Below are 23,611 nucleotides of genomic sequence, written 5' to 3' on the forward strand. Positions count from 1 at the left end.
ATAATGACTATACATGGACAATGGAACTTATGTAACTGGCTCTCAGAAATACTTAGTAAAGCTGAAGCACAGAAAAACTAAGTGATTTCCTCAAGACGACTCAGTGAGGAAAAAGAGGCATCGGACAGAATCAGTTTCCTGTTGCCCAATACTCTTAGAATGTATTTCTTTTACACAGTATTGCATTTTACATCATACAGTGATTGTAACCATCTACTATCACTGAGACGTTCACTGTGAGATGCTGATGCCGGTGATAGGTGGATTGAGGCCCTCTGGCTCCCTTCTGACCAACAGCACACATCTCCAAGAGCATCCAAATCAGCCAAGAGATCCAGTCAGGAATAACACCCAGTCTTGTCCTCACAGTGCTATTCTGATGAAGTAATTAAGCAACTAATTTCCAAGTAAACTATAAACGGGACTATCTGGGGAATAAATGAGAGTTGCTGCTGCTGCTAAGTCTCTTCAGTCGTGTCCGACTCTGTGCGACCCCATGGACTGCAGCCTACCAGGCTCCTCCGTCCATGGGATTTTCCAGGCAAGAGCACTGGAGTGGGTTGCCATTGCCTTCTCCAAAATGAGAGCTAGCTGACATAATCGAAGCCGTCAGGGTGTCTGAGGAAGTCCACAGTGCCACAACTACCTGACTATTTCTAGCTAAGGTCTCTTCCCCATTTAATACCAACACCAGTCCTGGCTCTTTCACTCCACCCACACAGACTTTGTCTTCCTGCTTCATTACAAGCTCACACCTTAGGGCCTTCACCTTTGTTCCCTAAGCCTCATTCTGTCTCCAGATGTAATAGCTGGTTGCTACAAATCATCTCAGCAGGTTTCCTCAGAAAAGCCATCTCTGTTCTAAATCAAAACAGACCCCACCACCTGATTTATTCTTTACCAAGACACTGTTTTCTTTGATGGCATTTTTCTATTTTATTTTGGTGACCCTAAAAAATATTTGTAATGGCTTTCATGAATTTATTCAAGACATCAGTCCCCTTGTCTTATTTCCCTCTTAAAATTTTAAGTCTCAACTAGGATTAAGAATTTTCACAAACACAAGCTTTATGGTTCTAAGTAGCCTCCACCAACCTTCAGTAATAAGCAGTACAGTCTGTTCTGTTCTTGTGGTATCCTCTGTATCTCAAATCTTGCCTGGCACATAGCAGCTCTTCAAGAATTATTTGATGAACAAAAGAAATGAAAAAACAGAAGTGGAAGAGCACCCAGAACTGTGCCAAGAACTATTCTGTAGCACTAGCCAATTTCTACCTGTAGATGAGAGTTCAATTTTGAGGACATATGCTACGTACAATTTTTCAAATTGTCTGAAAAGACAGAGAGAGATGGAAAGGGAGTAAAATACTTACATTTACATTAGGAGCAAAAAAGAGTTTAGAGATAATTTTTTCTGTGTATTTTTTTTTCTTCCAAGTAACCCTATTACATATAATATAAAAATATCCAAACAGAAAAAAGAAAACAAACAAAATCATGTGGCAATCACACTGCAACATTTATCTGCTATATATATAGATACTGATTTATAGTTACATAAAATTCTCTACAAATTTAGTAGATAACCTCTCATGTTCTCTCGATTTCTTGGTCTTAATAATTTCTCTGATTTTTCCTTGTCACTTACCCAAGAAATTTTTTGGATGACTATATTCAGAACATTTGGGTAGAGATTGAGGGATATTAATACATATCCATGAAACTGTTCCTACCGCCTATAATTTTGTAGGACAGATAAAATGTGTAATTCCTCAGATCTAAATACTAAAAAGAATGATTCAAACAACAATGATACACGAGTTGTGGCGACAGAAAGAATTTAAAAGTAGTTGATATCTGGGGGTGGGTATTACAGGATTCTGATAGACAGTGTTAGGGATAGATGCCATTCCATAAGAGAAAATGGCAGAATAAACACAAGGAGGCAGAAAACCAATAGCTGAATTTGGGGCAGTGAAAACACACAGAAATGTTATAGGTGAATACCAGAGTTAGTTTCCCTGGTGGTTCAGTAGTAAAGAATCTGCCTGCAAAGCAGGAGATGCAGGAGACCTGGGTTCAATCCTGGGTTGGGAAGATCTCCTGGAGGAGGAAATGGCAACCCACTCTAGCATTCTTGCGTGAAAAATGCCATGGACAGAGAAGCTTGGTGGGCTATAGTCCATAGGCTCACAAAGAGTTGGACATGACGGAGCATACACACACAATACAGGAACAAGTGAAAAGGCTAGAAAGGGGGGGTCTTAGATACGAGCTGAATGGTTTGTACTTTATCACAATGTCAGTAAGAATGCTGTAGGAAAAACTGGGAAGTGATATGACCAATGCAGTGATTCTGAAGATCAATCCAACATTTCATGCAGGACAGACTGGAGGCGGAAAAAAGAACACAGCTATGGAGATCCATTAGAAAGCTGTGCTCATATTCCAGAAATTCATGAGTGCCTAAAATGAGGCGTGAAGAGTATAAATCAAAAGTGAAAAAGGGCATACATGGAAGACAAATAAGCAAAGACTACATGGAGCTTGAGAACTGATTGGATGTGAAGAAGAAAGGAAGCCATAAAAAAAAGAACTACTGACATTGAATAAAGAGGAATAAGGAAAAACAGAAACAAAGAAGTCACAGGAGTAGCTAGTTTGGAAGAGAGTAACCATGTTATTAAATTTGACATGCTCCCAAAATAGGGCCAAATCTCCAAGTCAGTGTAGAAATGGCTGACTTGAGCTTGGAATAAAGACCACAACTGGATGTGCTGATTGAAGAGTCACCTACAAAGGAAAAGATAGAAGTAACGGAAGTAGATGAGTTCTTCTGGAAGGGCTGGAGAGGGAATCATACTGTAAGACTGACACTTCAGTAATTGTCACATTTTGGGTTTGGGGGACTGGGAAGCCAAAGCATACAACAAATGACTCTTAGAAAATTCAAAGAACTCAGGAATAGCGCGAAAAGAAAGAGGCTGATTTACAGAGTAAAAGGGCCACAGAATCGTCAAGAAAAGATACTATGCATTTCTAATTGCAGGCATGGCAATTCTGTAGTTAAAATATTACGATAAGTTGCAGGACAAAGAATTATTATTCATCTTCTAAGTGAAAGTTTTTGTTACCTGCCTACTTCAGTCTCATCTCCTTTCCTCCTTAGGCAATGCTTACATTCTGAGTATCTCAAAGGCCCTTTCCTGACTCAAGATCTTGGCACGAAGTGTTCCTTCCTACACAGAAATACTATTCCCCCCATTTTAATTGGAGTTAATACCAATCCATCCCCCCAATACCATCACTTTCTCAAAGACACCATCCAACACTCCTCCTTTTTCCCAGTAAAAATCATATTACCCTGTAAAATTCTCTTAGCAGCACTTATCAATCATAACGCAATGTTTGTGTATTTACTTCTGCCATTAGATTGGCAAGCTCCAATAGTGATGATTTATCTATTTTGCTCATCCCATACACGGAGATTTTCAATACATATTTGTTGGACGAATATTTCTGTAAGAACAAGCAAACACGCTCAACAGAACAAAACAGCGTATAATTGTCCATCTTTTGAAAACAGCTGTTAATAGAGGCCTGTTGATCTGCAGCCAGAACTGGCAATCTCCAAGATGAGTTATCAAACCAAAACGCACAAGAAGCAAAAATGCATTGCTGCGGTCAAGATCACTAATAATTTTTACAATATATTATACCCATATTCGGGGTGTAAGCGCTGAAATTCTTATTAAGTACTGATTTTTCCATAACACATGGAAACGCTACATCGTGGCTGAAAATGGTCTGAGAAGCAAGGAGAAAAAGGGTCTGGCTCTGGGAGGTTAACGACTCCACACACTACTCTCTGCATTCGCCTCGCTAGTTTAGAGGGCGGCTCAGGACTGATCTCTGCAGAAACGAGAGCTAATGCAAATTTTTTTGGTTTCTTCTCAAGGCAAACGGAGGTTAGGTGGGGGACGCTACCGTCGGAACTCTGGAGGCCCGAACAGCCTACACTAATCTAAAACAAGGCTACCAGATGGGTAGACAGTAGCTCTGGGTGTGAAATAAATTTTAAGATCGAGGGTCTGCCCACGTGCGAAAGCTTCTCCCTCGGGTCTGGTAGTTGAGGCTCCGGAGGAGTCCGGGGCCTGACCATTCATTCATACCTTGCTTGACCCGGGGCTCCCTGGTGCTGGCAGCGGCGGCTGGGGCCGGCCTGGACACAGGCTTCTTGTTTTGGGCCTCCCCAGTAGCTCCGGCCTCGGTGGATTTGGCTCTGGAAGCAGACACGGCAGCCCGGACGGCCGCGGCCCCCGGCGTCTTGTGTTTCTTGTTCTTGCCGCCCATGTTGCAGCTGTGGCAGAAGACCCCTCCCTGTCCAGCTGCCGGTACCACTCCCGCACGGACTCCAAGAAATCTTTACATGCCCCTGGTCCCACGCCGCCACCGTACGCCCTCAATCCGGGCTTCTCGGGCCTGGACGACCGCTGCTTCGTAATTGGTCGGGCTCACCAAGATCCCGCCTCTTCTCCGCCCCCCAGGTGTCTGCGGCGTGCCGGGAATCCTGGCCGAGCTTCCTTCTTATCTACGGAGCTGTTCCTCCGCCAGTGGGAAAGGAAAGGAAAGATAAGAGGAGAAAAATGAAGCGGGGAAGAAGTCTCGGCGACTGTGTAACTCCACTAATTTTGTCATCCGCGGGCCCCCGTGGAGGCTTCTCCTAGCCTCACTGTCGTCACTGTTGGTCGGTCGCGGAGCATTGTGGGTACGAGGGAAATTGAGTCTCGCAGCTTCGGAAGATGGCTGACGCTTTCGGGGATGAGCTCTTCAGCGTGTTCGAGGACGACTCGACCACGGCTCCCGGAGCCAAAAAAGACAAGGAAAAGGAGAAGGGGAAATGGAAGGGGCCGCCAGGGTCTGCAGAAAAGGCCGGGTAAGGAAAATAACCCCAGTGTTGAAGAAAGAGAATCGTTCTGTCTTGAAGACCTCGATAAGTGGGGGTGGGTGTAGGGGTACATGATTGGAGTAGGGAAGTGAAGGGCGTTGAGAAAATTGCTTAAGAGGGAGGAAAAACGTTGGTTTGGGGAAGCTGGGTCTTGCCGTTTCCCGGTGATCGCATGCAGCGTGGGCTCCTGGCCTTGCCCTTCCCTGACGCCGGCGTGAGGCCTTCTGGCTCCTGCCTGAGTCTACCCGTGGGGTCGTGATGGCATGGCAGCTTTTTCTTAGCTTCTGCATCCGCAGCACCAGCCCGAACTGGGCACAGAGCGTTTAATACACGAAACGAATCAACAGTTGAGTTAAAGATTAAGTGAAAAGTGAAGTCGCTCAGCCGTGTCCGACTATTTGCGACCCCATGGACTGTAGCCTACCAGGCTCCTCCGTCTGTGGGATTCTCCAGGCAAGAATACTGAAGTGGGTTGCTATTTCCTTCTCCAGGGGATCTTCCCGACCCAGGGATCGAACCCGGGTCTCCAGCATTGCAGGAGACGCTTTAGCCTCTGAGCCACCAGGGAAGAGGATTAGAAAATGTGAGTTGGAGAGGACAGGGCAAATAGCAGAAGGGAGAGAAATTCAGTCTCCAAGCTGGAGTTTTCTTGCCCATAAATGAGGTGGTAACGCCAACCACTAGGGTTTTGGTGAAGAATAAATGAGATAGTATGTGTAAAGCGCCTAACAGTGCTTAGCATATATTGGATTCTTAGATGCTGGCTTTCCTTGATTTCATTAAGAAAAACTTAAAAAATTACTGGTCCCTGAGACGTCAATTAAAATAAGATGATTCCTTAGTAATGAACAAAATTTACTCTTGACATTGGAGGAAGATACCCAGTAGATGCTTGAGTTAAGTTAAACATAATTTTGCTTTCAAGGGATTTTTATTTGACGTGAGGAAGTGGAACAGATACCTAGTTTAAAAGAGTTAGTAAGAGATTGGAATAGAATAAGCTGTATGTACAGTGAAGTGCTATTAAAGTTCAGAAAAGTGGTATCTGTTTGTGGTGTCCAGAGAGCTTTACATGCAAGAAGCTATCCTAAGTTGAGGAAATGATTTCTTATTGATGCTGAGATTTTTTTGTTTTTTGGTAGCACGGACTGGCCTAGAAGCAGTGTTTGCTTAGGACTACAAGAGATAAGGCAGAGGATATAAATTGGTTTTAGATTATGAGGGGCCTTGAATAGCAAGCAGGTGACTTTTGATTTTATTAAAAAAAAAAAGCCCAGTGGGGGAGTGCACCCAGTGAACATGTAACTTGGTAACTGGAGAAGTAGGGTGTTAGTTTAGAAAAATTAATTTGGTAGCATTTGTCAATATGTTTAAAGAGGAAAGGCACTGATAGTAAAGTAAATTAAAAAGTATTTACATTGTCTAATTATGAGATTATAAGGACATCAGCTCAGGAGGTGACAGAAGGAAGGAAAAAGAAAGATATAAAATGTTGTAAAGGAAAAAATTGACAGGCTTAATTTACGGAGAACAATGGAAAGGGAGTCAAAAGAGATGTTTTGAATTTGGATATCAGGAAGAAGAAAAATAGGGAAATTTATAGGTGATTTTGATTTGGAAATTAATTTGGCTCTAGGCAAAGTGAAGTGATGATAGTGTATCCATATTGAAGTATCCATTGGGCGGTTTTAATTTGGATTTGAAGTAATACCAGAACTGAAGGTATATATCTGGATGTTATTTGAGTTGGTACTGTTTGAAGTGAAGATTTCTCTGGGAATGTGTAGTTTTCATACACATGACAGAGATTAGAGGGACATCAGAACAATCAAAGAATGTGAAGTGTCACACGTAAGGAAGAATAACAGAAAGGAGCAAAAATGGTCTTCCTCTCTCATTAAGTTAGAGGGTTTAGTAGTTTTGGATAACTACTACTAATTTGGAAAATGAGGAAGGACAGATGATTTTTGTTTTTTTCCAAACAGAAATAATTAATTTCTGTAGTTTGAATGGGCAGCTATGATGTTACGAAGATGCATGCATGCGTGCTCAGTTGCTAAGCCATGTCCGACTCTTTGAGACCCAGTGGACTATAGCCCGCCAGGCTCCTCTGTCCGTGGGTTTCTCCAGGCAAGAATACTGAAGTGAGTTGCCCTGCTCTCCAGGGGATCTTCCCCACCTAGGGGTTGAACCCAAGTCTCCATGTCTCCTGGATTGGCAGGTGGGTTCTTTACCACTAGCACCACCTGAGAAGCCCCTGTTATATCCCTGAAGTCCTTTATTTTACAAGTCTCTTTCTTCCTTATGCTGTTGATTTCTTCTGGAAGTGTAGATGAGAGGAGAAACGAGCTCATTTGTCCTGTATAGTTTCCCACATCCTGAGATTTCTCTTATACTATTATTTAACTAGCTTCTCTATTCTCAATTATTTACTATAAACTCTCCTTATATCTAGAGCTGAACTATCCAATGTATAGCAGTCCCCTCCCTTTATCTGGAGGAGAATGCCCTAACAGAGAGTGAGATGGTTGGATAGCATCACCAAATCAATGGACATGAGTTTGAGCAAACTCCGGGAGATGGTGAAGGACAGAGAAGCTTAGCATGCTGCAGTCCATGGGGACATGGCTTAGTGACTGAACAACCCCTTATCTGAGTGGGATAGGTTCCAAGAGCTCCAGTGGATGCCTGGAACCTTGGAGAATACCAAAACCTGTGTAGTTTTTTTTTTCCTGTAATACTATCTATGAAAGCATAATTTATAAGTTAGGCATGGTAAGAGATTAAAATTATTAATAATAAAATAATTATATCAATATATAGTTGAGAACTTTCACCTTTTCACTTAAAGTAAGCACTGGACAGCTTCTCTTTGGCTGTCAAAATTGCCAACATCACTACTTTTGCAGTTTGGGGCCATTATTGAGTAAAACAAAAATTACTTAAACACAGTCACTGCCATACCATTTCAGTGATCTGAGAATTTAGACAGCCATTAAGTTACTAACAAGCTGGATGCTGTGGACATAGGGATGATTTGTGTCCCATGTGGGATGGAGCAGGAGTGCACAAGATTTCAGAGTGCTGCTTAGAAAGGTATCCAGTTTAAAAATTAAAAATACTAATTTTCCATTTAATATTTTTGGACCACAGTTGACCCAGGGTAACTGAGGCCTTGGAAAGCAAAATACAGATGAGAGAAGACTGCAGTAATAGCTACTACCTACCTGTAACTGTTGAGCACTTAAATGTAGCTAATCAGAATTGAGATGTGCTGTAAATTGAAAATATACACTGTATTTTGAGGACTTGATATAAAAATTATCCAGTGGTTCATTTTTATTTTTATATATTGAAATTTTAATATGTAGTATATTTGAAGTTAAATGAAATATATTAAAATTGGGTTCTTTTGAAACTATTTTAATATGGTTACTAGAAATTTAAAGTACGTTGGTAATTGCATGTATATATCTTAAACAGTATGGATGTAGAGACTTGATTAGCTTCAGATTTAGTTGTTTAGATAAGAATACAATATTAAAGAATAATGGAACTCTTCTGAAGGAAAGTATTCCACTATGAAGTTAGGTTTTAAGCTTCTCAAAGGTATAGGAACTGTATTTCTTTGTTTTATAGTTATCATCAACTGCTAGTAGGTTTTTTGTTTTTTTTTTTGCTAGTAGGTTTTTATTACAATGGTTTGGTTCATGTTTACTAATTCAGACAGAATAATAAAATGTTAGAGGAATCATAATTATCATTTAAATGTCTTCTTTTACTGAAAGCCAAAGATATTAATGGCTTGTCCAAAGGAGATTCATGTAAGTAATGTGGGATAACTATGAATACCTATTCCACTAAATTGAGAGTGAGATGTTTTACATATTTCCGGTTTTGCTAAGCATCAAAGAATAAACTTTGTTATAGAAAGATTATAGCGTTTAGATCAATACTAGTATTCATTGGCTCTTAAAAAAAACTTTACTATTGAAATAAAACATATGTAAGAAAGGTGTGGAAATTATGGGACAAATTTTTTTTTGGGGGGGACAAATTTTTATAAAGTGAACATGTCAGTGTAACCCCATTTGGGATGAAAAATAGAATATTGTAGCAATCCCTCCTCTTTTTCCCCCAGAAAATTGACTAACATGATAACCACATGTGTTACTTTTTTTTTTTTTCCTGTTTGTAGATACAATGTAAATGGATTCATATATGTTATTTTGTGTCTAGCTTTTGCTCAACATTGTAAAATTCTTGACTGTAGCTCTAGCAGTACTTTTCAAAGTATGATTAAATTTTGATGTGGGGTCAGAGGAATATTTCCAGTTATCTGAAAAGTCTGCTTGTTTTCAACTATATGAGACTGGATTTTTCTTCATATACTTAAGCCAAAAACCATATCACAAGTTGAAACCGATGAGAGTCCAACAGTCTTCTATTAAGCTAGACATTAAAGGGACTTGAAATAATAGAAAACAGTGCCATTATTCTCGTTTAAATCTTTTTTGGGAAAATTCTTATTTTCTGTCAAAAATGTTATTTATGTTAACTTTTAAAAGGTCAGTTAATCCTCAGCATTGCCTTGTGCTCAGTCTTGCCCAACTCTTTGTGACCCCATGGACTGTAGCCTGTCAGGCTCCTTTGTTGATGGGATTTTCCAGGCAAAAATACTGGAGTGGGTTGCCATTTCCTTCTCCAGGCGATTTTCCACACCCAGGGATTGAACCCACGTCTCCTGTGTCTCTTGTATTGCAGGCGTTGGAGAAGCCCTAACTTCTAATAGTTATTGCCACTTTAAAATGAGTAACTAAACTTAAAGTCTTTTCAGTTTTAATAGTTGATATGGTAAATATCAATAGATATGACTACATAAACAAAATTCCTTGGAATACTGAGTAACTTTTAGACTGGAAAAGGATTCTGAGATCAAAAATTTAAGAGCCAGTGATACTGTATAGTCTAATTTCCATTTTCCTGTAATCAGTGGTTTCTGAGCTTATTTTCATATGCTTATTGGTGATTTGGATATCTTATAAAGTGCCTGTTCTAGTCTTTTGCTCATTTTTAAATTGGGTTATCTTCTTAAATTTGTAGTGTTCTAGTATTTTAGATATACATGCCTTTTGTTAGTTATATGTGTGTTTTCTCCTACTTTGTCTTTCTTTTTTTAAAAAAAAATTAATTTATTTTAATTGGAGGCTTACTTTACAGTATTGTAGTGGTAGTTGCCATATATAGACATGAATCAGACATGGGTGTACATGTGTCCCCCATCCTGAACCCCCTCCCACCTCTCTCCCCACCTCTTTCCTCTCTTAAGAGTACCTTTTGATTTATAGAAGCTCTTAGTTTCAATGCAGTCCAATTCATCATAATTACTTTTTGATTAATAATTTTATGTCATTTAATAAAACACAAAGATAGTTTTCTTGTTTTATCTTCTAGAGGCTTTGTTGTTTTTGCTTTTTACAATTAGATTTAGTATCTATATTGATCTTTGTATAAATGAGCAGAAGGGTCAGATTGAATTACCCTATGGATGTCCAATCTACCAAGCACTGTTGATTGTTACTCCTTTTAACCAGTAAATCCAATCACAAAAAATTTTTTTTCTCCAAAATATTGATATTATGCCACTAGAAAAGTATTAAATGTTTATTGAAAGTGCTCATGTAAATGTATAACAGTGTTTTATAACTTTTAAGAATATTGTGTTAGTAGTTATGTGATAATGTGAGTTGCAAAATATTTTAAAAACAATTTCCAAGAAAATATGAAATGAAAAAGGAGTAATGTTCAGTTTTATTGGTTAAAACTAGAATATTCTGGGCGCTAGCCAGTTTTGGTTTGTAACATCTATTTATGTGACTTTTTCTGGTAATAGTGTATATTATACAAGGGTAATATTATATGGAGTTGCCCTTAAAGTAACAAGTGCTGTTTCAGAATTCATTCTAACCTGTTTACTTTTCAGAAAATGTTTTGATGGTAAATTACAATCAGAGTCAACTAATGTCGGAAAAACCAAGAGAGATGCAGACTTCGAGGGTGCTGATGAACCTATTTTTGGAAAGAAGCCCAGGGTGGAAGAGTCAATAACTGAAGATTTAAGGTAGTATTTCCACTATCATAAATGTTGGTAACTGAGAATGGGTAGTTACCTGAAGTTTTGAAAGTTGCTTATATGTTGTTACTTGATGAATGTATTTGTTGAATTAGAGAAATGAAGGTAAATATTCTTTATTTACTCAAATAGACATATAACTAGAACGTTTATCTGTGTTTGGGGAAATGGAAAACAGTATAGGAAAGAAAGATTTTTAATATTTTGAATCCAATTTTAAGAAAGAATCTTGAAGCTTAATTTTTTTTTTTTTTTTTTTTTTGGTCTAAACAAGATCTTTGTTGCTGTGTATGGGCTTTCTGTAGTTGTTGGAGTAGGGGCTACTCTTCACTGCCAAGGACTGGCTTCTCATTGCAGTGCTGTGAGTGACTTCTCATTGCATTCTCAGTGCACTGCTCTTTCTTGTTGAGGAGCAAGAGCTCTAGGTACTCGGGCTTCAGTAGTTGCAGCACACGGGCTCAGTAGTTGGAGTGCACGGGCTTAGTTGCTCCATGGCATGTGGGATCTACCCAGGCCAGGGGTCGAACCTGTGTCCCCTGCATCTGCAGGTGGATTCTTCACCGACTGGACCACCATCGAAGTCCTGAAGCCTGAATTTTTAAAAAGAAGAAATGACACATTTCATTTATTTGTTAATGTCTCAAGAAGAGGATCACTGGAAGTGTGGGATAAAAGGAAAGAATAAAACTGACTTGAGGAGGAGCATTAGGAGGAATTAGATTTTCACTCTTGCATGCAGCAGTAGAGTGGCTATGAATCTTAAGACTACTATCAATGAGGGAGACCAGTGGATATCTGAGGCTGAAATAGTTGATGTTTCTCTCATTTCAAAAGTTGAAACTTTCTAGATATTGATGCTAGTTTCTTAGGTTGACCTGTTTCCTATCGTTATAATGATCCTGACTTTGTTTTGCTTTTCCCTCCTTGTTTGCCTTATTATAGCTTGGCACTACAATGGAAAATTTACTCAAGTGGTTTTTTTTTTGTTTGTTTTTTTAACCAGCTAGCTGTTGTTGTAACTAGCAAAAGTAGGTACTATAGATGGTGATAGATGTGTCCGTGAAACATTTAAGATACACTGTTTGTCCAAGCTAGTGGAATAGGTTACAAAATATTGATAGTTTAAAATCATTGTTGCGTCTTGTAGTAACCCTTGAGTTTTACCCAAAGTATGGTTATTGATTTAAAGTAAAAATCAAAAGTACAGCCAATGAGAGGATGATAAATCTTGTGCAGAAATACATGTTTTTCTTTAATTTATCCACAGTCATGTCCTTTAAGAGTCTAAACAGAGAACCTACATGAATAAAACCTAAGATTCTGATGAGACTAGGGAACACTTACAAATTATAGCAACATCTGTATTAGGCTAGTTTATTTTATACTTTCTATCATGTAATGGTTTTTATAAGCATCTTTGTGTTTTGAAGTAATGATAATTCTTTGTAGAGGTTCTTTTTATTTAAAATAGTCACTGGATCTAAGTTAACATAATTCTTTGAATAATTACTTGGAGTCTCTTTGTTTTGTATTTGTAATAAGAGATGCTAGCTGATTATTTTGAATTCTCTGCTTATGTAATTCTCAGTAATTTCTCAATAATTTAATGTAATTTTAATAACTTTTTTTAAGTTTGGCTGACCTGATGCCCAGAGTCAAGGTACAGTCAGTTGAAACTGTTGAAGGGTGTACACATGAGGTAAGCACGAACAGTGTATGACTGAGGTGGTGGGTGGTGTGAGTGGGATTTTGCTTTGGATTAGCTAGTCTGCTGAGCAGGCGGTTTAGCCTTAAGGGCTTTGGAAACAGTAAGTAGCTTTTCTGCAGAGTACATAGTCCAGGGGAAGGAGCTGGGGCGTTGCATTCAGACCTGAGCTCGGATACTTTTTCCTAACTACAGTCTTGGATAAATATCTTAACCTCTGATGTTAGTTTTCTAATTTGTAAATTTAGAATAATAAGAATTACATCATGGGATTGTTGTGAAGATTATGTAAGAAAATTAGGTAAGATACCCAGCACAGAGTAGGCATTTAGTATGTGTTCATTCCCATGCTTCTAAAGTCAAGTACAGTGATGTTTTGCAGGTCCTGTGCTTTTTCATCTTCCTTTGACAACCGATAAATTGCAGTTTCATTGTTCTACCACAAGATGGTGGTCACGGATAGCTTGTAGTAACCCTTTATCACTGAGAGTTTATGACCCGAAAGGATGTAAGGAAACTGTAACACTAGTTCTTTCTATTAAGCCCCTTTGCCTTTACCATGTAACCTGACAAGTTATTACTACAGATAATTGGGGAATCTTACTAGAAGTCTTTATTGAATAAGCAGAATAATTCCAAATTAACAAAAATTGCTTTTGATATAGATTTGGAGCCTTTAAAAAAAAATACTTGTCTTTTTACTTGAAATTTCCTTATGTTCCTTTAGAATAGCACTTAGTTTGGTGGGTATAATATCCATTAGATCATACAGTTAACACTTACGTGAGACCCTCTTTGAAACTGTGGTCTTAAAAAGATGGGAAAGAAAAGCCAAACACAAATTTAGCTCTCAGGAAGTCAAAGGTTCCTTCTGTCCTTCATGATTATCCTCAAACCCTCCATCCTGTTACCTCCTCTCACTTTTTTAGCAGGTCACCTTACCTTTTTCTTTATCTAGTGGTTCAAAGATACCAAGTTGGAGTCACATCCACTCCGAGGAAGAGGTACTGCATTGTTTAGGCTGAGGAGGGTTGCTCTGTCAGTGTTCTTGGTCATATCTTACCCTGCCTCCGCAAAGACTTGGGTCACTCCATTTTCCCTTGACTGTTTCTAGTGTTTCCTTTTCTGTTTTCCCTTTCTTACCAGCGTATGATTATTTGAAAGCTTCTCTTTTGTTGTATGTCTTCCTTTTACCCACTGTGTTGTTTTTCTTCTTCACCATTGTAGTTATTCATTTAGTGCCTATCTTTTGAATGCCAGGCACATTTTATTATTCACTGAATATAAAGAGAAACAACACACACACACACACACACACACACACACACACACACACACACACACACACACACACACACACACACACACACTATATATATATATAGTCCTTTCTTTTCAGAGGTGTTATTGATTGCTCTGCTTAGAAAATCCCTGCTCAACTTCCTAGCCTTCCAGTCCTCTTTTAATCTACTGTAGTTAGATTTCTTTGTTCCCCATGTCTTCCAAACCGTTCTGGCAAAAATCACCAATAACTAATTGCTAAGTCTATTTGATTTTTCTGTTGGTTTTCTTTTTTTCTGACTCCTTAGTCCCTGTAGGTTTCTCTTCTCCCTGTCTCTCTGATGTTAGTGTTACTCACACTGTTTTTAGAGAATAAACATAAAACACTGATTCTCATACATGTGAAAACACAATTTGTTCTTGTTGTTGATATTAAATCTCAGAGATGTTAAAATCTTAATTGCTTTGTGTTAATGTTTTTTGCTCATGTCATAGCAAGTATCAAGGAGAAGTGTGAGGGAAGTGAGACAATTGGATCACACCATGATTGAGGATCTAGTCCCAAGATTTTCAGATTCAGAAATTTGATTTTGTCAGTGTGCTAGCGATTGTGGTCTTTAGAACAGAATCACTTTTATATTCATGGTATAGTGTAGCAAAAAAAGGACATTTCCTAAAATTAATGGATAAGTAATCCAAACTACCTGGGAATCAAACTACTTAGAAGTTTCTTAGAGTCATAATAAAGGAGAATATGTAGTCCTAAGGGATTGATGAAAACTTCCTGTCCCCCAGAAAGGTTCATTTACTAATAAAAACACCTCCTAAATTTACCCTTTTGTAATGCTTGCTGGATAAGCTTCCAAATTCTACCCCTTTATAGTTTCCATTTATTTATTTATTTTTTCCATTTATTTTTATTAGTTGGAGGCTAATTACTTTACACTATTGTAGTGGGTTTTGTCATACATTGACATGAATCAGCCATGGATTTACATGTGTTCCCCGTCCCGATCCCCCCTCCCACCTCCCTCCCTCACCCCATCCCTCTGGGTCTTCCCAGTGCACCAGCCCTGAGCACTTGTCTCATGCATCCAACCTGGGCTGGCGATCTGTTTCACTCTTGTTAGTATACTTGTTTCAATGCTCTTCTCTCAGAACATCCCACCCTCACCTTCTCCCACTGAGTCTAAAAATCTGTTATATACATCTGTGTCTCTTTTTCTGTTTTGCATATAGGGTTATCATTACCATATAGATTCCATTTAGAATGTCATGTTTCTTTTGACACATTCATTATTTTAGATACTTTTCATTAGGTTTCATAATTTATTGTTTCACTTAGTTATAGTCAGGTTCCACTTACTACTTTTTGAAATGCTACACATGTCATCTTGATTGCAATTGAATTGCAAGTTTACCAATAATCTCAATATTTCTAAGATAGCTAATCTTATCTCATAATTGTTTGTTGAAATTTTGCTCTTAGAAATGATTTCTGACTTCTTTGTCTACCTTACTTTGCCCTTGTTGATTATTCATACACTACTTGGCTTAAGTCTTGGGAATTTAGATATATTGTGAACTGCTCTGCAGATCTTAATCTTCACTAGAGAAAAATTTATTTCCTGTTGTAAGGAATACTTTATTCTACATAGTTTTCTTTCATATAGTGTCATCTCTTTTTATGTCCATTCAGCTTTTCTGAGCATTCATTAATGTCAAGAAGTACATTAGATATAGAATATACAAAGATAGCTGAGATAAGTCCTAGACCTTAATAAACACAGTTTCTTTCGGGAGGTAGACTTAAATGCTTTTGATTACATAACTATTAGGTAAACACTTTTTTTGAATGTTGTAACATTTGCATTTGCCTTGTTCTTAAAGATGGTTATTTAATTTTATAGTGTCTAAGACTGTCAGAACACTTTAGTTCATCACCTTTATTTTTCAGACCATCATTAATTATGGTATGCAGAATGTATCAATTTTTGAATAGTAAATTTTTTTTTCAAACATCAGGTTGCACTTCCTGCAGATGAAGATTATCTACCACTGAAACCTCGAGTTGGAAAAGCTGCAAAGGTTTGTACCTTGAGCAATATAGTTGGTACAGTTTTGTGAGTCTGTTTTCCTAAAAATCTTAAAGGTAAACTTTAAAATGAGATTTTTCTATTTCCCTCTGTGTGTGTGTGTATGCAGTTACACACTCTGAAGCCTCCACTTGAAGTCAGATATGGTGAGAACCAAATCAGTAAACAACCATGCTGAAAACCAAGCATCATGTGATAAGATTTTTCAAAGAATTTAATGAAAAGTATCAATCTTTCTCCAGAAAAAAATGCATATTTACAATATGTTTTGCATACAGTTCTGGAGCCTAACAAGCTTCTAATGAAACTTAAACTCTAATGCTGATACTAAATGCATTTTGAATCCCTGATAGACTGTAAGAGAGTAGTGTAGGTTTTCCAAGTCATTTTCTTTAAATAAAAAAGGCAGTACGGTGTGGTAAACTTGAATTTTTAAAGTCTGATACATATATTATTCTGCCTCTGCTAAGTGAACTTCATTGAGGACTTGACTTTTTCAGACTCTGAGTGTTCCCATCTGGGAAAGAAAACTATACCTATGTTAGGAGTTGCTGTGGAGATTAATATGTGGGAAATGTGTTCCAGTACCTCCTATAAAGCATGTTCTTAATATATGGTAATAATTTTTGTGTTGTAATTAGTATACATGTAAGCATAATATAATAATTGAAAAATTAGATGGCAGAAATAACTTATATTTTGTCTTGTTAAACTTTTCTTTTTAATTCTTCCTAATTTTCTCTAGTGGTTAGAATGTTTCCCAAATAGACTCATAAATGCTTCCATTAACGCTTCTGGGGGTAGCATCTCTTGGTTTTAAGTATGTTCTGATGTGGCAAGGTATCTTCATATATATATTAATTTTTTTTTAGGAGTATCCATTCATTCTTGATGCTTTTCAAAGAGAAGCCATTCAGTGTGTTGATAATAATCAGTCTGTTTTGGTATCTGCACATACATCAGCAGGAAAAACTGTTTGCGCTGAGTGAGTCGCTTTCTTTTTAAATGGGATTTTGGGACTGTTAATATTTGCTTTGTACATTTAGGTGCTCTTGTGCTGGGTGCATAAATGTTTATAAATACTATATCATCTTGTTGGACTGGCCCCTTTATCATTATGTAATGTCCTACTTTGTATGTTGTTACAGTTTTAAAGTTTATTTTGTTTTACGTAAGTGTAGCTACCAAAACTTTCTTTTGGTTTCTGTTTGCATGGAATGTCTTTTTCCATTCCTTCACTTTTGAATCTGTGTGTCATACCTCTGAAGTGAGTCTCCTATACGCAGCATATAGCTGGATCTTGTTTTTTTTTAATCCATTCAGCCATTCTACCTTTTGATTGGAGAATTAGTCCATTTACATTTTATTATTGGTAAGTATGTATGTACTGCCGTTTCGCTAATTGTTTTCTGACTGTTTTGTAGTTTCCCTCTGTTCCTTTTTTCTTCTCTTGTGCTCTTTATAGTTTTAAAATCAAATCTTAAGATAGCTTTGTTTCTTACCATACTGTTTAAAAGTTTAAATTTTCTCTGTTTGGTTTCTGTAAGTAAATTTAGACTTTTTATTTCCTTTCTTATTACTTTGGGCTTCATTTGGTCTTTTTCTAGTTTTATAAAGGAAGCAGGTGAGGTCATTGATTTCAGAGCTTTCCTTTTCTAATATAGATATTTAGTGCTGTAAATTTCCCATCAATCATGAATCTGAGTCATGATTCACTAATGCTGTGTTCATTTTTTCTATGTTTCATTTCAGGTCTTTTCTCATGCTCTATCTTCAGATTCATTAATCTTTGCTTCTGCATTACCTAACCTGTCCTTAATCCTTTTCAGTGAGACATGTATAGTTTTTTTGCTTGAAGTTCATTTATATGTGTTTAATGTTTTACATGTGTCTACTTAAATTTCCTCCAGCTTCTTGAACAACAGAATACAGTTTAAAAACTGTTTAAATGTTCCTTCTTACTATTACTTTCATCTGTGTTACTTCCTGATCTGTTTTAATTAATTGACTTTTCCCTTCATTATACGTCAGTGTTTTCCTGCTGCTTTACATACCGCTCTGATGCGTCGTTCGCCTGTTTTTAATTTCATCACTGACTTTTGGCAGTTAAATTATGATGTAACTTTACATAATTCTTCTTATATTTCTTATGCTTGAATTTGTTTGGCTTCTCAGATTGTGGGTTTGTTTACATCAGATTTGGGAAAATTTCAACTATTTTTTGCTTAAAATAGTACCCCTTTTTCTCAAGAGGACCTCAGTTAAACTTGTATTAGTCATTTTAAGTTGTCTCAGAGCTCACTGATACTTATTATTATTTTTTGTTTATTCTGTGTTTCATTTTGGACAGCTTTAAATTTATTCTTTTTTTTTTTTGCAATGTCTAATTTGATTTTAATTCTATCCAGTTTATTTCATCTCAGATTTAGATTTTTTGTGCTAAAATTTTGGTTCACGTCTTTTAATATTTTTAGTATTTTAATCATGCTATTTAATCTTTCCTCAGTTTTCTTGAATATATAGAATATAGCTATACTGTAGTGGTAATTTTCTGTGTCCTCATTTACTAGTTCTGTTTTCTGTCTCATTTTTGGATGCCTTTTCATTTATTTATTTTTACTCCTTATTGTATGTTGTATTTGCCTGCTTCTTTGCTTACCTGATTATTTTTTAATTCACAAGACGTGAATTTTACCTTCTTGGGTGATGACCATTTTTGCACTTTTATTAATATTCTTGAGCTTTGTTCTGGGGAAAAATGTACTTCTTTCAAGGCTTTTATGATTTTAGGCAGGACTAGAGAAGCATTTAACTTAAGGGTACTTTTCTCAACTTTTTAATATATTTCTTGGTATTCTAGCCAGTATCTTGTGAATTGTGAATTTTTTCCACCATGACTAGCAGGAACCCGAGTTACTGCCAGCTCTGAAGATTGTATCATTTTTTTAGTTCCACTTGATTTGGTTGTTTTTTCCGATTGCTTCAAGTTGTTTCCTAATACTTATTCACTGATTATTGCTTACTTGAAGACATCAGAATGTTCAGCAGATGTTCAGAGCTTTAGCCTCTGTCTACCTCTTTCCTCTCTGGTTATTTTGAGCTGCAGTGTAGCTGCCATGGCTTCCCCAGATTCCCACTGTCTGCTTAACTTCGGGAAACCTTCAAGGTTCATCTCCTGAAACTGTGACTTGGAAACTCTGTGGACAATAATCTGAGATTATATCATTTACTTCCCTCTTCTCAGGGATTACTCTGTGATTATTCAGTATCTGAAATCATTGTTTCACATATTTTATCCTATTTTGCAGTTGTTACAGGTGGGTAGGTAAACCCAGTCCTTATTACTCCATGCTGAAAATAAGTAGATATTTTCTGTATTACTTTTAATACATGGTCTCAAATACTATAGTAGTTCCCTTACCTAATGTGTAAAATAAATACACACATATTGTCTGTGTTTTAAATTTTGTGATACGTATTGTATTTTCTTCTAAAATTTATGTAAAGACAATTGTTCTAGAGCCTTGCTAATCAGAGTATAGTCCTAGACCAGATGCATGCATATTACCTACTAGCTAAATTAGGCAAAAATCTTACACCCCACCCTAGAACGACTGAATCATAATCTGCATGTTAACAAGATCACCAGGTGATGGATACATCTGTTAAAGTTTGAGAGGAACTGGGCCATTCTGAAAGTGGGTTCTGCTCTTTAATGTGGATGGGATTTTGCAAGCTGTTGCGGATAGACTTTTGTAGGTTAACTTGTTTTCCTTAATTCGTGCAGCTGTCACCAACATCTAGTTCATGAATGTCTTCACCATGGCAGAAAGAAACCACGTACCCATTAATAAGCCATTCCCCATTCCCTTCGCTCCAGTTTATTTCAGCCACCAGTCTGCTTTGTTTGTATGAATTTACCTTTTCTGGGTATTTTATTTAAATAGAATCATAGGATACATGGCTTTTTGTTTATGTTTTATTTCACTAAGGATGATGATTTTAAGATTCATCTGTGTTGTGGTATACATCAAAATTGAGTTCCTTTTTATAGCTAATATTTTGTGACTGATTAATTATATAGTATGATACACCACATTTTGTTTATCCATTCATCAGTTGATAGATGTATGAGTGTTTCCAATTTTTTGGCTATTATGAATGATGCTTTTGGAAATGTTTATGTACAAGTGTTTGTTTAAATACATATTTTTCCTTATCTTCAGTGTTTACTTAGGAATGGAATTACTTGGTCGTGTTTAATTCTGTGTTTAATTTTTTGAGGGACCACCAAACTGTTTTCCATAGCAGCTGCATTACTTTATTTTCCCATAGTTATATGAGGGTTTCAGTTTCTCCATGTCCTTGCCAACACTTGTTACTACCTTTTTTAAAAAACTGATTATGTAGTAAACTTATTTTATAGTTGTTTTAAATAAAAACTTTTTAAGTGTTGATTTTCAGTGTAATACAGGTTAGTCAGAATAATACAAAATATTCTGCAAGGTGGACTAGTTAGGTTTCTGAAAAGAATTCCAGGAAGAAAAAAAGCACAGTAATGTTACTTATTTCTAGACAAGATTAATGTTCTATGGGTATTTGTAGTGATATAATTCTATATAATGTTCATTATTCTAATTTCCAATATGTGAAGTTTATTTTTAAATAATTTTCTTTCAGCTTTATTGAGATAAAATTGACACATAGCACTATATAAGTTCAAACACTGCAACATAATAATCTGACTTAATGCATCCTCAAATGATTATAACAAATGATGGCTTGATAAACATCCATCATTTTGTATAGATACAGAACTAAATAGAAAAACTTTTTCTTGTGATGAGAAAAGAACTTATTTAACTTTTTAATATAACTCTTAGCAGTGTTAACTATGTTTATCATATTGTGCATTACATCTCTACTACTTAGAAATGGAAGTTTCTACCTTTTGACTATCTTCATCCCATTTCCCCCCTGCCCCCACTTCTGCTTACCATGGACCTGATCTCTTTTTCTGTAAATTCATTTGTTTTGAAGTTTAATTGACCTGCAACACATGTTATTTCCAATTATACAACATAGTGATTTGATATTCCTATACATTTCAAAATGGTCACCATGGTAAGTCTGTTTATGCTATGTCACCATAGAAAGATATGTAATTATTAGACTAGATTCCCATGCTATACCTTTCATACCTGTGACTCATTTATTTTATAGCTGCAAGTTTATACCTCTTAAGGTCCCTCACCTATTTGTTTCCTCCCCTCACTACCCTCCCCTCTGGTGTTTACCTGTTGGTTTTCTGTATCTATAACTATTTCTGTTTTGTTATGTTGGTTCTTTTATTTTTTATATTCCACATATAAGTAAAACAATATACTATTTGTCTTTCTCTGACTTATTTCACTTAGCACAATGGTCTCTAAGGCCATCTGTGTTGTTGTAAATGGCAGGATTTCATTCTTTTTTATGACTTAATAATATTTCATGCATATACATATACTATATCCATTCATCTGTTGATGACACTTGGGCTACTTTAGTATTTTGGCAATTGTAAATGATGCTGCAGTGAACATAGGGGCATGCATATTTTTTCTAATCAGTGTTTTTGTTTTCTTTGGATAAATACCCAGGAGTGGAATTGCTGGATCATATGATAGTTTTGTTTTTATTATTTTGAGGCATCTCCATACTGTTTTCCATGATGACTGCCCCAGTATACATTCCTACCAACAGTACACGAGGGTGTCCTTTTCTCTACATCCTTACCAACACTTGTTATTTCTTGCCTTTTTGATAATAGTCATTCTGTCAGTTGTGAGGGTGATATCTCGTGGTTTTGATTTGTATTTCCTTAATGACTAATGATACTGAGCATTTTTTAGTATTGGCCTTCTGTATGTCTTTGGAGGAATATCTGCTTAAGTCCTTTTTTACTTGTTCATTAGGTTGTTTGCCTTGTTCAACTGTAATAGTTGTTTTGTATTCTGATACTAGTTCCTTGTCAGATATATAATTTGCAAACATTTTCTCTTTTTCTATAAGTCATCCTTTTACTTTCTTAAGCATATTATTTGAGGGACAAATGTCTTTAATCTGACCAAATGCAATTTGTCTGTTTTCTTTTGTTGCTCGTGTTATTTTAAGGAAGTCAATTTGTGTTCACAGGTTAACTCTTAATAATATATTTTATTTCTTCATTATGGAGAAATTACAGCTTTCCTGTTGAACAACCGAATTAAGTGTTCTTAACAGTGATCACATGAAGAGTGAAGAAGATCATAAAGGAAAAAAAAAAACATAAAAATTACACCAGTCACCCTGTTCAGCAGTGCCTTTACCTTGGCATAGTGGTGGATATTGGAATATTGTCCTTCAGATAATCAGAGCCTGGGTACTGTATATTAGTCTTTTCAGATCTTGGCTGAGGTGTAACTCAAAAGTTTCTTTTTGTAGGGGAGTTAGAGGAGTGAAGCTTTGGATCTTAGATTACCATTGAAATGGTGTCAGCTAATTGCAGAGTAGTCTTAGTCTGTTTGTTTGTTATGGTCCAGTATTACCCTAGTTCTATCTAGTGGAATAAGACTAATTTTTTTTTATTGTCCACTCCTTTTTAGAAGGTACTGAAGTCAGAAGCTTATTTCCTTCTAAGGTACAAATTGTAAGTTTGACTATTTTTAGTTATTTTATCTCACTTTGAGAAGTGTACAGGTGTATAGTAGTTGGTGCATTATCCATTTGAAGCCAACATATAAAGATGTTAGAATTCTGGGCATTAGTGTAACTTTGCTTTTGTTTTTGCTACTAAAGCAGAGAGATTTTCAGTACAGGAAATTTTCCAGTGTATGTTAAAACTTGCTTTCGTACTCTTGGGTTCAGTTCAGTTTAGTCGCTCAGTTGTGTCTAACTCTCTGCGACCCCATGGACTGCAGAATGCCAGGCTTCCCTGTCCATCACCAGCTCCTGAAGGATGCTCTAACTCATGTCCATTGAGTCCATCACCCCATCCAACCATCTCATCCCCTCTCATCCCCTTCTCCACCCACCTTCCGTCTTTCCTGGTATCAGGGTCTTCTCTAGTGAATCAGTTTTTCACATCAGGTGGTCAAAGTATTGGGAGTTTCAGCTTCAGCATCAGTCCTTCCAATGAATATTCAGGACTGATTACCTTTAAGATGGACTCATTTGATCTCTTTGCAGTTCAAGGGACTCTCAAGAGTCTTCTCCAACACCACAGTTCAAAAGCATCAATTCAGCTTTCTTTATAGTCCCAACTCTCACATCCATACATGACTACTGGAAAAACCATAGCTTTGACTAGACGGACCTTTGTTGGCAAAGTAATATCTCTGTTTTTTAATATGCTCTCTAGGTTGGTCATAGTTTTTCTTCCAAGGAGCAAGCATCTTTTAATTTCATGGCTGCAGTAACCATCTGCA

General features: G+C 36.8%; 2 protein-coding genes across 2 annotated transcripts in view; one reads left to right on the forward strand and one right to left on the reverse strand.

Moving 5' to 3' along the window:
- Window positions 1-4,538, reverse strand: part of DHX29 (DExH-box helicase 29) — a 45,412-nt gene extending 40,874 nt beyond the window's left edge. Inside the window, exon 1 of the mRNA XM_065905788.1 lies at window positions 4,173-4,538. Coding sequence (XP_065761860.1) covers window positions 4,173-4,353 — 181 coding nt within the window. The 5' untranslated portion in view covers window positions 4,354-4,538. The remainder of the gene's footprint in view (window positions 1-4,172) is intronic.
- A 101-nt stretch (window positions 4,539-4,639) lies between these two features.
- MTREX (Mtr4 exosome RNA helicase) overlaps window positions 4,640-23,611 on the forward strand; it is a 94,234-nt gene continuing 75,262 nt past the window's right edge. Inside the window, exons 1-5 of the mRNA XM_065905789.1 lie at window positions 4,640-4,936; window positions 10,932-11,069; window positions 12,714-12,780; window positions 16,093-16,155; window positions 17,036-17,148. Coding sequence (XP_065761861.1) covers window positions 4,803-4,936; window positions 10,932-11,069; window positions 12,714-12,780; window positions 16,093-16,155; window positions 17,036-17,148 — 515 coding nt within the window. The 5' untranslated portion in view covers window positions 4,640-4,802. The remainder of the gene's footprint in view (window positions 4,937-10,931; window positions 11,070-12,713; window positions 12,781-16,092; window positions 16,156-17,035; window positions 17,149-23,611) is intronic.

Source organism: Muntiacus reevesi, chromosome 14, assembly GCF_963930625.1.
Source record: "Muntiacus reevesi chromosome 14, mMunRee1.1, whole genome shotgun sequence".
Classification (NCBI taxonomy): domain Eukaryota; kingdom Metazoa; phylum Chordata; class Mammalia; order Artiodactyla; family Cervidae; genus Muntiacus; species Muntiacus reevesi.